This window comes from Neovison vison, chromosome 8 (assembly GCF_020171115.1).
Source record: "Neovison vison isolate M4711 chromosome 8, ASM_NN_V1, whole genome shotgun sequence".
Taxonomy (NCBI): domain Eukaryota; kingdom Metazoa; phylum Chordata; class Mammalia; order Carnivora; family Mustelidae; genus Neogale; species Neogale vison.
In genome coordinates this window covers 25382478-25396040 of record NC_058098.1, presented here as the reverse complement: position 1 = coordinate 25396040, position 13563 = coordinate 25382478, and the positions used below count along the sequence as shown (strand labels likewise).

General features: G+C 55.0%; 1 protein-coding gene across 1 annotated transcript in view; it reads left to right on the top strand.

The window, feature by feature from the left end:
- Positions 1-13563, top strand: part of EFCAB8 (EF-hand calcium binding domain 8) — a 60558-nt gene that overhangs the window by 24000 nt on the left and 22995 nt on the right. Inside the window, exons 10-18 of the mRNA XM_044262342.1 lie at positions 1192-1265; positions 3657-3814; positions 7801-7868; positions 8211-8362; positions 9799-9936; positions 10393-10506; positions 10881-11108; positions 11828-11898; positions 12627-12831. Of these exons, the coding sequence (XP_044118277.1) occupies positions 1192-1265; positions 3657-3814; positions 7801-7868; positions 8211-8362; positions 9799-9936; positions 10393-10506; positions 10881-11108; positions 11828-11898; positions 12627-12831 (1208 nt within the window). The remainder of the gene's footprint in view (positions 1-1191; positions 1266-3656; positions 3815-7800; positions 7869-8210; positions 8363-9798; positions 9937-10392; positions 10507-10880; positions 11109-11827; positions 11899-12626; positions 12832-13563) is intronic.

The window sequence follows — 13563 nt, the reverse complement described above, 5'->3', positions numbered from 1 at the left end:
TCAGAGCAAGTACAGATGAAGCTGGAGTGTGGGAAGAAGTCCCTCCACACCCCATGCTGCCTGAAGGCTCATCACACACCATGGTGGGCCCCCCGGTGTGTTGACTTGGGAGGAGTTGGACAGCCTAGCTCTGTGTGACCTGGAGCCAGTTGCTTAAGCCTTCTGTTATTAAGCAGAATGAGCAGATCAGTTCATGGCTTTTCTGTAAGGTGGAAGGAGAGCAGGAAGTGTGAGACCACAGTAAGGGCCCGGTGACTTCCTCCCCTGACCTCTCGGGGCCCTCCCAGCCTCACGGGTGAGGCAGACAGGCAGACATGCTTGCTCTGCAGCGGGTGGCCAAGCTTCCTCCCTCCCGCGCCCTCGCAGCACCCCCCCCCCCACATTCAGCATCACTCCACCCCTGGGGACTCCCTTGCCAGACGGGGCTGGGGACTTTGCAGGAGTAAAATGCATGGTGTAAGCCCCTAGGTCCCCCTCCCTTTTCTCCATTTTACCTGGGAGTTTCTCTCAGACTTGAACCCAGATTGTCCCAGTCCTTCCGACCCACCTCCTTAAACCCTGCTCTGCAGGTAGACCCAGGCTTGCCCCTGTCACTACCGGCTCCATCTCTCTGTGTCAGGCCTTCCTGCTTGTGCCAGGGGGCTTTCCCTGGAGGCTTCTAGCCTGGCCATTGGCCATGGGAGGTTTCAGAGGCCGGGAGACTTTTAACGCCTCGAGGGCCAGGCTGTGCTTAGGGCGGTCGCTCTGGCACACTTGCTGGCCGCTTCTCCTTGGAACTTGTGTTTGCTGGACAAGGTGGAGCATGTCGTTTGAAGCGTGATGGTAAACTTCCAAATGATCCTTTCCAGAAAGAGTAGAGCCTGTGGTCCCAAATGGTTCTCCAGTCCAGCAGAGCTGGAGCTCCCTGAACGAGAATCCCCTTGTGTGGATAGCAGTGTGGAGAGGGAAGAGCCCGAGATGTGGGGCTGGCTCTGGGCAGCCCTGTTCATCTGCCTGGCTCTGTGTTCTGGGGGCTGACGTCACCCCACCGAACCCACCAGAACACGGGAAAGCTTGAACGAGCATTTGGATGGAAAAGCCTTTGGAGACATACAGGAATTGCAAAACAGCTCAAGGTGTCCTCTGGGGTTTTGCTGGTCTGGTGGAGGCAGGAGGCTGGTGACGTGGATCTCGGTCTTTCTGTCCTATCAGATCAATGGACCAAAGTTTCTGCACGGAAGCTCCTAAATGAAAAGTCCCCCTTGTACAGGAGTTACCAGCTGAAGGTATGTCGTATCTTTCCTTGGCCCATTACCATGGTAATTATTTGTACACACGCACCTCTCAAAAATCAATACAGAAAGTAGATTTTCCGCCTGGGTTCAGTCTTAGGCCTTGCGGCTTGGTCACTGGGAGCAGGTGGGGACAGCTATTGGATCCTGTGGCTTGTGGGTGGGACTTATCCCTCTCATCACCTCTGTTGCTCAAGCCTGGCCCTGGCAGACAACATCTCTCTGTCTCCTGGGTGGCTGCAGTGGCTTCTAGATGGTCTGCACTTCCTTACTCCATGCACTGCTTTACGCCATTCGGCAGCCAGAGGAATTCGGAGCTAAAACAGCCATGTCATTCCCTTGTTCAAAATCCCTCCATAGTTTCTCATCGTGTTTGGACAAAATCTCAAGGGCTTACTGTGCCCATCAGGGCATGAGGTGACTTGGCCCCTGGCCTGTTTCCCATCTTGCCTGTCCCGTCTCTTCTTCTCATTTACTCTGCTGCAGAAACATAGGCAACCTTGCTGTTCTCTGAACACCCCAAACCTTTTCCCATTTCAGGGTCTTGTCACACTCTGTCCTCTTCCCTAGGTTCCTACATACCCTTTTCTCTGCTTCCTTTGGGGCCCTCACCAGCCAACCTGGACCAGCCCCATGCCTGCCCCTGCCTGTATCCCTTCACACCGCAACACTTACAGGTTCTGACACCAGTGACAATGTGTTTTTCCCACACCGCCATGCAATTCTTGGACCTCAGCTGGGTGCCCCACTGTTCAACTCAGTTCTGACACTATCTATCGGGAGATAGCATCAGATCCTAGGCTAAAATCCACTCTGGGCTAGTGGAACCTGGAATAAAAGAAAGAGCTTTAGAACCATCTCCAAAGACTAAGTGCTGCCAGTTACCGACCACAGAGGCTCAGTCCCACAGGACTGCCCCCCAACCCTCAGAGACCATTCACAAGTGCAGGTTGTCCCCTGTTCTTCTGACCCATCAGTTATAAATCTGAGCTTCCCATGACCCTGTCTTTGGGTTCGATTTATTTGCTAGAGTGGCTTGCAGAACTCAGAGAAACATTTTACTTACTAGATCACTGGTTTATTATAAAAGGATAAACTCAGGAATGGCCAGAAGGAAGAGATGTGTAGAGAAAGGTATAGGGAAGGGGGAACAGAGTCTCCCTGCCCTCTCTGGGCAAGGCTCACCCCCCACCTTCACAAGCTCACCAGCCCAGAGGCTCTCTGAACCCTGTCCTTTTGGGTTTTTATGGAGTTTCCTTACATAGATATGATTGATTATATCGTTGGCCATTGGCAGTCAATTCAACCTGTACTCCTGTCCTCTCTCCAGGGACCTGGGGTGGGGGAGGGGGTGGTGGGACTGAAAGTTCCAGTCCTCCAATCTCATGGTTGGTTCCCCTGGCCACGAGTCCCCATTCTTAGGGGCTTTCCAAAGTCACCCCATTAATGTGGCTGAAATTTCAGGCGTGGCTGAAAGAAGTTTGTTACAAATATTAAGACACCTCAGTCTCATCACTTAGGAAATTCCAGGGGTTTTAGGAGCTTTGTGTCAGAAATAGGCAGGAAGCCCAAATATACATTCTTACTTCCAATCTCACTGTCACAGCGTACCACCTCCCAACTTTGTCTTGTCTGCTCATTGCTTTCTAGTCCTGTCACTCTTATGGGATTGGCAGCTCCTAAGGATAGGCACTTAAGGTCTCCCTGGAATCCTCTCGGGGAGAGTCACTCACGAATACCTTCTTCTCCATCTTCTGTGGGATCTCATCTTGGGCTTGGTTTTCCACCCCAGTTGCTGAGTGTCCCCTGTTCCGTCCTGTGCCTTCCCTGTGAGACACACTCGGTGAGGCAGTGCCTGCAGAACCTCGCTCAGGGCCTGACAACCCTCTCCTCCTTGTCCTGAAGAGGAGAATCCCCGGATTGGGAGACCAAGCACGGGGCCAAAACATGGAACCGGAGCTCAAGAATTCGGGGCCTGTGCAGTCAGGCCACCCCCGGGACTCCTGGGCCTCAGCTTCTTGTTGCTCAGATAACATTTGCACACACTCCGAGTTGTGTCCTGAAACACGGAGGGCTGTGGTGGGGCAGGGCTCTCTGTGGAGAAGAGGGACCATGGGGTGGGCCGCCTCCAATCCATGCTTTCTTCTGTGTGGGATGGGGTGACAGACTGTGCTGTCACATGGACCTGACCTCACCTGTCCTCTAGCTTATAATCAAGGGTTCCCATGGTAGCAGATGTGGGAGCTTTTCACCTGTCTCACTGACAGGGGATGGCCCAGGACTAGGTTAGGAGGGAGGATGGGGGGGGACAGGGGGAGCCCTGTCACCATGTCAGAGCTGCCATCGTTAGAGAGCATAGAGATCCTGATCTCCTGGCCCTGCCAGCCCCTCCTGCTGTCACTCTCTTCCCAGGCTCTCCATCCCAACTGGTGCCAACAGATCAAGTTCATCCCCCAGCTGAACATGGTGGCCTCCTGCTCGGCCATTGAGAAGTCGTCTCTGGTGCTGACTGTGTTGCCATCCAAAGCCCAAGAGCACCCCAAGTAAGAGGCACCTATCCCAAGGCTGGAGTGGGGGGTGACCAGATGGGGGAGGATGTGACAGTGTGTGGGAAGGTCTGGCTTCACCTCAGCTGCCTGTGGCCCTCCCTGCTGAGAGTGCACCTGCCCCCAGGACAGGAGCATCTGGTGGATCTCGCTGGGTTATAAGAACTTTTATGGAGTGTGGTTTTTTTTTTTTTTTTTTTTTTTTTTTTTTTTTTAAGATTTTATTTATTTGTCAGAGAGAGAGAGGGAGAGAGAGCAAGCACAGGCAGACAGAGAGACAGGCAGAGGCAGAGGGAGAAGCAGGCTCCCTGCCGAGCAAGGAGCCCGATGTGGGACTCGATCCCAGGACGCTGGGATCATGACCTGAGCAGAAGGCAGCTGCTTAACCAACTGAGCCACCCAGGCGTCCCTATGGAGTGTGGTTTTAATCATACAACAAGCTTCTTTTATCCATCGATTTATATGTAAAACTCACAGAAGCTGGCACCTAGTGTAAGCAGTCAGAAGAGTTTTTTCTGAATGGAGGAATGAATGTGAGCTGCTTTCTCTCTGTGCCCCTCACTCAGGGTCCTCGTCTGTAGAAGGCGGTGGCCATGGGGCTTCTCTCCCTCATCCCAGGGCTGACTGCTCTTCGTGCTGTGTGGTCGGTAACTGGCAGCACTTAGTCTTTGGAGATGGTTCTAATCTCTTTCCTTTATTCCAGGTTCCACTAGCTCAGAGTGGATCTTAGATTTTTTGCTTCCCCCCTCCCTTCCTTCCTCATCAGTGATTACTCACACTAGTAAGTCTACATACATAGGTTGACCCTGTAAAAAAGTAAAACATTATAAATAAAGCCTCAATCCTTCCCTCGCCTAATCCCCACTCAAATGTCTCACTTCTATTGCTTTCCCTTTACCTTTTTAAAAATTATTTTTAAATTTTTATTTATTTAATTTTTTAGAGAGAGGGAGGGTAGGGAAGGGCAGAGGGTGTGCGAGACTCTTAAGCAGCCTCCGCGCCAGACACGGGGCTTGATCTCACGACCCCTAGATCATGACCTGAGCCAAAATCGAGAGTCTGATGCTCAACCAGCTGAGCCCCCCAGGCGCCCCTCATGTGTATCTTTCACTGTGCATTTCATAGTAGGTATTTGCTCCTGAGGGATTTTTTTCCCTCTTGCCTCTGCTGTTTTCTTCCTGCCGCAGGTCTTTATCCCATGGACCCTTCAGGTCTGTGACATTTTGTTCCTGGGCAGGTTGAACCATGAGCCACATCTTCTTGGGGGAGCCTGTGTTGGGGGAGCAGCTGGGTGAGGCACAGCGGGAAGGCTGAGGGCCACTTAGGCCCCATCTCTGCCCATCCCTTCCTGTCCTGGTTGTTTTCCAGAGGGAAATTTGATCCCGGGATGGTAGGGCTAATTTGGTGCAGCTCCTCATTTTACAGATTGGAAACCTGAGACGTTTGAGCAGGGGACTTGCCTCAGGCCTCACTGTACCTCCAGTGTCTTGTAAGCCAGAGCCCCCTATGCACATCCCCACCCCAGCCCTGGGACCAGCTGCTGGGTGGAGGAGGGGCCCCAGAGAAGGCCAGATACTGTGGGGAAGCTTCAGTTGTGACTTCTGGGCCTTGACTGAGGTGCTATGGTGGGATTTTGCTTGGAGCTGATTTGTAACAGAGGCTCGTCTCTCTGCTTTGGTGGTAGTATTACCTCGTGTCTGTGATACGTGTTTTATTCAGCTTCTTTTATTTGCTTATTGGGTCTCAGTGGCAGGTGGACATCACAGGGTCACCTCATCCTGGCCATGAGCGTTTCCGTGGTCTGTCCCTGCTGCCTTCCTACTCCAGCCCCCTTGTGGCCCCCTTGTGGTTCACGCATGTTTCTGCCCCAGGGCCTTTGAATCCTTCCTTTCTGCCTGGTATGCCTTTGTTTCTTCTTTATTTTTATTTTTTAAAACATTTTCGTCACTGAAAATTTTAAACACACAGAAGATACTATAACACTTTAATATCACTAGTACCTAGTCCAAGTTAATCTCCCTCGGATCATCTCTAACATACCTTTTTACAGTTATCTGGTAAGAGATATAAACAAGTGTTCAGGTTTTGAGCACAGAAACGGTGTGGTCTGATGTGTGGGAATATTCTTCTGGCTGCTCTATGGCAAGCGGTGTGGGCAGCTGTGGAGATGGGGACTCCAGGGATGGCACCATTGTAATAATTCAGGCCTGAAATCGGCCAGTGGAGATGAGGTGGAGGGATTTGAGATGGACTTTGGGGGCAGGTTGGAGACTGTATTCACACACATGAGAGCGCCCAGACCCTTCGGGCTTGCTAGCAGGTGGCACCACTGCCTGCTTGCTGGTTTTCAGTTCCCTGTAAGGACCTCTTAGGTCATGGCCTCCACAGGTGGGGTCTGGTGCGTTGTCACCCCCAAACTCTGCCTCCAGAGTCAGCCTCAGCCTTCGAGGCGCTGTGGGCCTGAGAGCTGGGCTCCCTGGCAGCCAGCCCGAGCTGGATTCTTCTGGGGCTTGCCGCCAGCAGTGCATCTGGGCGGAGGACCCTGGATGGAGTTGGAAGGAGCCTGTGCTGGGTGTGTGGACTGACCCACAGTGTCTCCCCTGCCTTCCCCCTCTTCTCTCACTTCTGCTCCCACCACCGAGTCGAAGCCATCTGAACTGCTGCCATGGCCTTCTTCCCTGTGTCCCCTCTGAAATTCGGGTCCCTTCTCTGCACAGCGGCCTTCTGCAGACGGGTCTCCTTCAGCTACCCTGTCAAAGCCACCTGTCTATTTCCCTGCGGGACCTGTCACAGTGTGCAAATGTCCCTCTCCTTTGTCCCTCTGTTCATTTACCTGCTCCTGCTGTTTCCCTTTGGAAGGAAAACTCCATGAAGGCAGGGGGCGGGGAGCGTCTTAGGTATGCCCCTGCTAATCCCGGAAGGTAGAGATGCCAGTAAATCTTTGTTGCATGAGTGAATCAGCCTGAAATAATTTCTAGTGACATTTTGGTGACTATCCTTCCAGAAGATTTCTCTGTGCATATATGCACGGAGGGAGATATATATGGCTTGACAATAAATAAAATACATGTATTTGATATGCTCTTCTTGAAGTTTCGGTTTTTTGAGGAATCCTTCTGGCAGTGGAAGGGAGAGTAAATTCAGTGGAGGACATGCTGCATTAGAGGGCCAGGGTACCTGGCAATGGGGGCCTCTGAGTAGAATTGGGAAGGGGGAGTTTGAGTAGAAGGATCTGGCAAGGCAGGATGTGTGGATAAAGAGAGAACAGCACATCCGAGGCATGGAAGTTCCAGTACTCTCAGGCCTGACCTTCCTGAGACCCCTGCCCGGGTCACCCTGACCAACCGGGCCCCCATCCACCTGGCTGCACCTGTTCCTTTCCTGGAGCACTGGTCACTGAGCCTCCTGCCTCTTCTTGCCACGCCCACCCTGGGTCTGAATCCTGACGCCCCCGTCCTGCCAGCCTTGTGGCCTTGGGCCAGCTTCTTAGTTTCTGCTTTCTATGTCCTCCCTGTGGCACTGGGCTGATGGTACTCTCTAGGGTTATGTGGGGCGTCTCGGTGATGCACAAGATAGCCCCCAGCCCAGGAAATAGCACAGAGCAGGCAGGGGCACAGCACCTGGGAGCTCCCCTTCCCCTGGCCCTTGGAATCCCCTTCTTTTTAAATATTTGTATCATGAGTGGGGGGACGCCTGTCTCAGTATGGTTGAAGCGAGGGTCAGGCTAAGTTAACTGGATCCAGGCTGTAAGGAGTTTTTTTCTGCTTTGGTGGGTGGGGTGCCTCCTCCCTGAGCTGCTGGTTTGGGGCTGAGACCCACGGCAGCTGTCCTGCCTGTGGGGCTTGGCCCCGACTTGGCTGCAGGGTGAGCCCCAGACAGGGTTGCTGGGGCTGCCTCTCTCTTTGGGTGGAGAGTGATGGCTTCTCCCTGGCCGCCTGCAGCTGTCGCTGCCACCCTGCCGCCTTCCCCCTTTGCTGTTGTAGGTTTTCGGTGCTGAGCTTGAGAAAAGGGATTCTTTGCTTTGATTACTGCCCAGACAAGAACTTAATGGGTAAGTCATCTTCGTGTGCCCCCCAGAAGCCCCAGGCCTGGTGGAACTGGGGTGAAGGTTGCTGGGGACATGGGGATTATCAAAGCTGGGGGGGAGGACTGCAGGGTCTGGCCTCCGTCCGGGCTCCTCTCCTGGCACTCTGGTCCCTGTCGGTGGGCACCTGGGTGGTGACACGCTCTGCTTGGCATGATGGAGGAGGTGGGGGGGAAGGGGCGGCAAAGGGGCAGATGAGAACCGCAGTCCCCCATCTGCTGCGCCTGCTGGGTGGGGGGTCAAGGCCTGGTCTCAGGAGCGGTCCCCTCGTAGGCCCCCCGTGGCTGACACCCATTTTTCCGACCCCAGTGACCGGTGGCTATGACCCCCTCATCCGCCTGTGGAACCCCTTCTTCTTAAAAAAGCCTGTGTGGCTGATGAGGGGACATCAGACTTCCGTGACGCACATCCTCGTGAACAGCAAGAACAGCAACATCCTCCTCAGCGTCTCCAAGGACAAGGTGCTGGCCTCGGGGAGCACAGCTCTTACGCTCACACCAGTGCCTGTCCCCCGCAGAGACACTGGCCCTGGGAAAACCATCTAGCTTGGCCAGGTGGGGCGCCAGCAGTTGGCGGCAGCCCGACGCCCAGGGAGACAGTGTGGCCGGCCTGCCTGTGGTTCCACACTTGGTCTAGGACACAGACAGGGCTGTCCCAGGTGGAGTCACCATGAGGGGCCCAGGGGTCTCTGTCAGCCCCTGGTAGAGGCCCACACCCCACTCTGAGCCATCCATCAGAGCTGGGTTCCCATGCGGCCCAGCCTGGCTTCTTACTCTGCGGTCCTGGGCAAGGTCCTTTCCTTTTCTAAGCCTCAGTCCCCTCATCCACAGGATGGGTTGTTGAGAGGGTTAGAGTAGGGCGGGCGGTGAAGCGGCCATGGGGCGGCTGGCATGTAGTGGGCGTACAATGCTTGTGAGCCACTCCCCTGCCCTCCCTTTTCCCCAGGACCCAAACTTGCTCCTCAGCTCTCCTAGGGACCTCTTCTCAGCTGCGCTGGCTCTCAGGGCCTGACTGGAGCTTCTCCAGCACCTGGGACTCCCTGGTTCCAGGCCTGTCACTTTGCATCTCTGCGTGGATCGTGTTCAGGGTCCCGCCCCACCTGCTTGACAGTGGCGGTTTGGCTGATGTAGGGCAGCGGCCAATGGCTCCAGGTGTCCTTCAGGGCACACGTTTGTGTCTTCTGGGAATCAGTAGATTGAGAGTTGGCAGGACCCTTGGGTCACCCAGGCCAATTTCCCCAACGCAGCCCACACTGGCTATTATCTGGAATTCTCCCAGTGGCCCCAACACTTGGGTGTCACGGCCTCTGCTGAAGGATCTGAGGCTGGAGGGTTGGGGGACCGGGACAGGCTGGCACAAATCCTCATGGCGGTGACGGGCAGAGGCAAGGTATGGATTGGAGTCATGCTCTTTCCTGCTTACTGCTGGTGGCTCCAAGCAGTGGGCATCCAGAGGGACTTCTGTGGGGCCTCACCTTGGGATGAACTTGAGGAGGCTGCTGTGGGGACAGGTGGGCTTTTTTTGGCGACCGTGTGGGTAGCCACTGTGTGTGGTGCCTGGCTTTAGCTGAGGGAGGCTGGTGGGGGAGTTTCTGGGGGTCTGCAGGGGCTCGTGCTGTCTTGCTCAGTCCTCATCCTCACCACTGAGGGGCAGCCGCTCCAGCAAGGTGGAGGCCTTGGGGGAAGGCTCTGGGTCATGGGGGGCGGGGTGAACCTCAGTTTCCTCATCTGAGCATAAGATGGCATCTCGGTGGTACCATTGGCGTCTGTGCAATAGGTGGTGTGGGAAGTGCTTGCGCCATGAGCTGAAGGCCTTTCTCATGCCCCAAAGCCTCAGGCACCCACTGTCTCCCCAAGGGCCCCCAAGGGCCCCCTGCAGCGTCTCTCTCCCCCTCCAGAACATCCGTGTGTGGGACATGCTGGAATACATATGCCTCCAGTCCTTCTGCGGGAAGCTTTTTGCCCTGGGGAACTGTCCCATCACCAGCATCTACTTCCACAAAAATGAAGACAGTCTCATCTGTAGCACCTATTCGGTGAGTGCAGGAAGGAGTGAGCCCCCGCTGCTGGGCAGGTGCTGGGAATACACTCCTTAGACCAGCCCCATCCCTCAGCGAACTGAGGAGGTAGAAGGAGAACAGAGAATGTCAGTAGAAAATGCTCAGTGTTGGCATGAAGATGCATGCCAGGTGCTCCTTGTTGCACAGAGAAAGGATCCTTAGCCTGGGGTGGTCAGGGAAGGCTCCCTGGAGGAGGGGACAGCAGATGGAGGTTTTAAGCTTCCCAGGAGTTATGAGGGACATTGGACTCTGGAGAAGATGTGAGAAAGATATCAGCCAGTGGGCTGAGGAGCCAAGGGACCTCACTGGGCTCAGGTCTGTGTGCAGTCAGGACGTTTGGTGCTGCGATTTATTGGAAGGTTCTCGCTGGAGCCAGTCACTGAGGTAGAGCCTTTCTGATGGCCCAGCTGCCTGCCCCCTCCTTACCTACAGATTGGGATCCTCAAAGGGTACTTGGAGACTGAGAGGCCTGGGAAAGCAGGGGAGAGGAGCACGACCTACAGCTTACCCCTGTGCGCAGTCCTCTACAGCAAGATTTTTAAGCAGGTGAGTGGGCTGGAGCCAGGCATTGCTTGGGCTGGCAGGAGTACCAGGGGCCCTCAGGTAGGACCCAGACACCCCCTGATGTGTCCAGGGCTGTATCCAAGGAGCAGTCAGCACAGCGGCTGGTGGCATGGGGCCCATGGATGGGAAGCAGCCCTGCGGGGGGCCGGCGGCCTGAGGTGGGGATGGGAGGCCCACCGCTTGGTGGGAGGATCACCTCACTCCTCTGTGCAGAGGAAGGCCCTGGATACCCATCTTTTCCGGGCCTCTCGGGATGCTGTGGGGCTGCGTCAGCCCCAGCCATGATAGGCAGGGGCCACCCCCAGGAGCAGAGGCGCTGTCCTATCCAGGAGCCCCAGCTCTGTGTTCGCCCGCAGGTGGTGAGCGGCTGCCTGAGTAGCCTGGTGAGTGTGTGGGAGGTGGCGACAGGCCGGCGGACCATGCAGTTCTCCGCGACAGGTGACCAGCAGATGGAGATGACCACCATGTGCCTGGATGAGTCTGAGCGCTGCCTGCTCACAGGTTTGCGTGACGGAACCATAAAGATGTGGAACTATACCATTGGTGAATGCCTGCTGGTCTTCCCCAACCCAGACCACCTGGAGGTCAGTCCGCTCTGTCAATCAGGGCCAGGGGTGCTACAGGAGCCACGAAGCACAGCGCTCCCAACCCTGGGGTGCCCTGGGTTTAAGCCCCCCTTTAAGGCTATGCCCATTGATGGCCCGCCTCCATGCCTCCCAGAGCCTGTGGGTCCTGGCCTGCCAAGTGAAGCTGGGTAAGACTGCCTGTCCTTACTGAACACTCTGCGAGTGCCAGCTACTCTCGTTGGGTTTGTAAGCGCGCCTTACCCGAGTCTGGGTCCGGGAACTCCTCACGGCACTTCTAGGAAGAGGGCTGGTGAGCCCCAGGCTCACTCCGGCTCCGGAAATATCTGCTGGCGTTCTAGAGACAGCGTGTGGGTGTGGCACGGAGCAAAGTCGGCAGTCCCACCTGGGGACCTGAACCCATGACTCACTCTTAGGAAAGTCCTAGAACCAGCTCAGCGGGAGCCCTTGGCTGAGTAGCCAGGGATCTGGTCCAGAGCCTATCACTCCATTATGTGACCTCCCAAGTATCCCTCTGTTGAGTGGACGTGGATCCCTACCCTCTCTACCTGCTCCAAGTCTATCAAATGGGCGAATGTGATGTAAGAGCGTTCTGAAAAATATACAGTCGTACCGCCTCTAGGGGACGCTTTTCGTCATGGAGAGCTTTGTCTCCTTCCTTGGCCCAGGGCCACTCTCTCCGAGGCGCCTTAGAGCTCGTTTACTTTCCTCTTCCACAGATTAGTGGGATTGTCCACATGAACAGAGCGTTCTACGTGACCGGGTGGAGTAAGAGAATCACTTGTTTCATGTGAGTAGCAAGGGTATGTGGGAGCTGCTAAGGGCCGCTGACTGTTCTCTCTACTTCAGCTGGGTTCTCCCCTTCCTAGCTCCACTAGTGGTTGGAAGACCAGCCAGAAATTCGTGGTGGGTAATGTCCAGTGCTTCCTCTGCTTATCCGCCCGTTTGTGCTACGAGCTTGCGATAGGTATAACCAAGAATGATGGTGTCTCCGCCCTCCTAGCGGGAGGCCGATGCTAATCAAAGAACTTCATGTGTAATGATAAAGTCTGTTGAGTGCTGTGAGGAAGAAAAGTAGAGGTTTCTGTGGAGAGGGGATTGAACTCTGATTTAGTCTCAGGGGCGGTCAGGAAAGGCTCACGTGAGGATGTTGTGAGTGGAGTGGGATCTACTCAGTGAGGACGCAAAGGGCTTGGGGTAGGAGGAACATTCCAGGCAGAGGGAACAGAATGTGCAAGGCCTCTTCCTTTCCAGAGGGTCTTTCTAGGGCCATGGCTTCTCTTCTTTAATCCTCACTCAGATGTCCGAAGGGGGTAGTTTGTCAGCTGCATTTCTGTAAAGCCCCGAGGACAGGGCCTTGGTAGTAGGTGCTTGGTAAGTGAGGTCGGCGGGGCAGAGCTTCTACCTGAGTGCCCTCTTCCGAGTTGCCTCCCGGACTCTCAAGGCCCCGGTGTTTCCCACCCATGTGGAGCAGTAAGGCCGAGCCGTCTGCCCTCCTGCCTCCGGCCCTGTGCGCAGGCCCCACAAGACCAAGCGGGCACTCACGTGCTACCACTGGCAGAACTTCCACAAGGAGGACGTTCTGAGCATGGCCAAGTACCAGAACCAGTTCCTGGGGACCTCTTCCTACAACGGGGACATCCTTTTCTGGAACGTCAACCTGTTCAAGCCCATTCTCAATTTCAACGCCTCTCTGAGCCCCTTGCCTCTGCTGCCCAAGAAGGTATTGTTGACAGGAGCAACCCCCATCCCCTCCGCCTCTCTCTTGACGGTGGGTTAGAATCAGCTGGAGTGCCGGGGCTGGGATGGGGTAGGAAGCACCCCTGGGAAGGACAGGGCATGTGACAACTTCTTTTGGAGGAGGTTGGGAGCTAGGAAGGTGGGTGCTAGTTTCTAGAATTTTTCTCATTTGACAGACAAGGAAACTGAGGCACAGGGAGGTTAAGCAACTTGCCTGAGGTTGCACAGCCCGGAAGTGATCGGTGCAGACCCAGGTGGTCTGACTGTGGCTCTGGTCCTTTTCCATCTAGTGGATGATTCTCCCCTGGAAGGCATCTCCCATCTCACTTCTCACTGTTATGTGTTCCCAGTCCAGGCTCACCGGGCTTGTGGGACGGACCTCCGAGACCCACCCCATCTCTGAATTAACACTATCTTTGCAGACAGAAGCTGGAAGGGATCTTCGGGATCACCTCACCCAGTCATTTCCTAAACATGTTGGGGAGAGAAGCTCAGAGGCTATTGCAGTGGCTTCTCCTAGGGCAGTTTTTATCTGTTTTATACTCTGGAATTTCCCTTAAGATTAAAACCAACCTCACAAATATTTGGAAAACACTGTCCATTTCATGGATAAGGAGACTGAGTCCCTCATGGGAGCAGCGCCCCGCCTGCAGGAGCTCAGGGCATTCCTGGTTGGCCCCAGGACAGGGTTATGAACTCTGGTTTGATGTTTCTA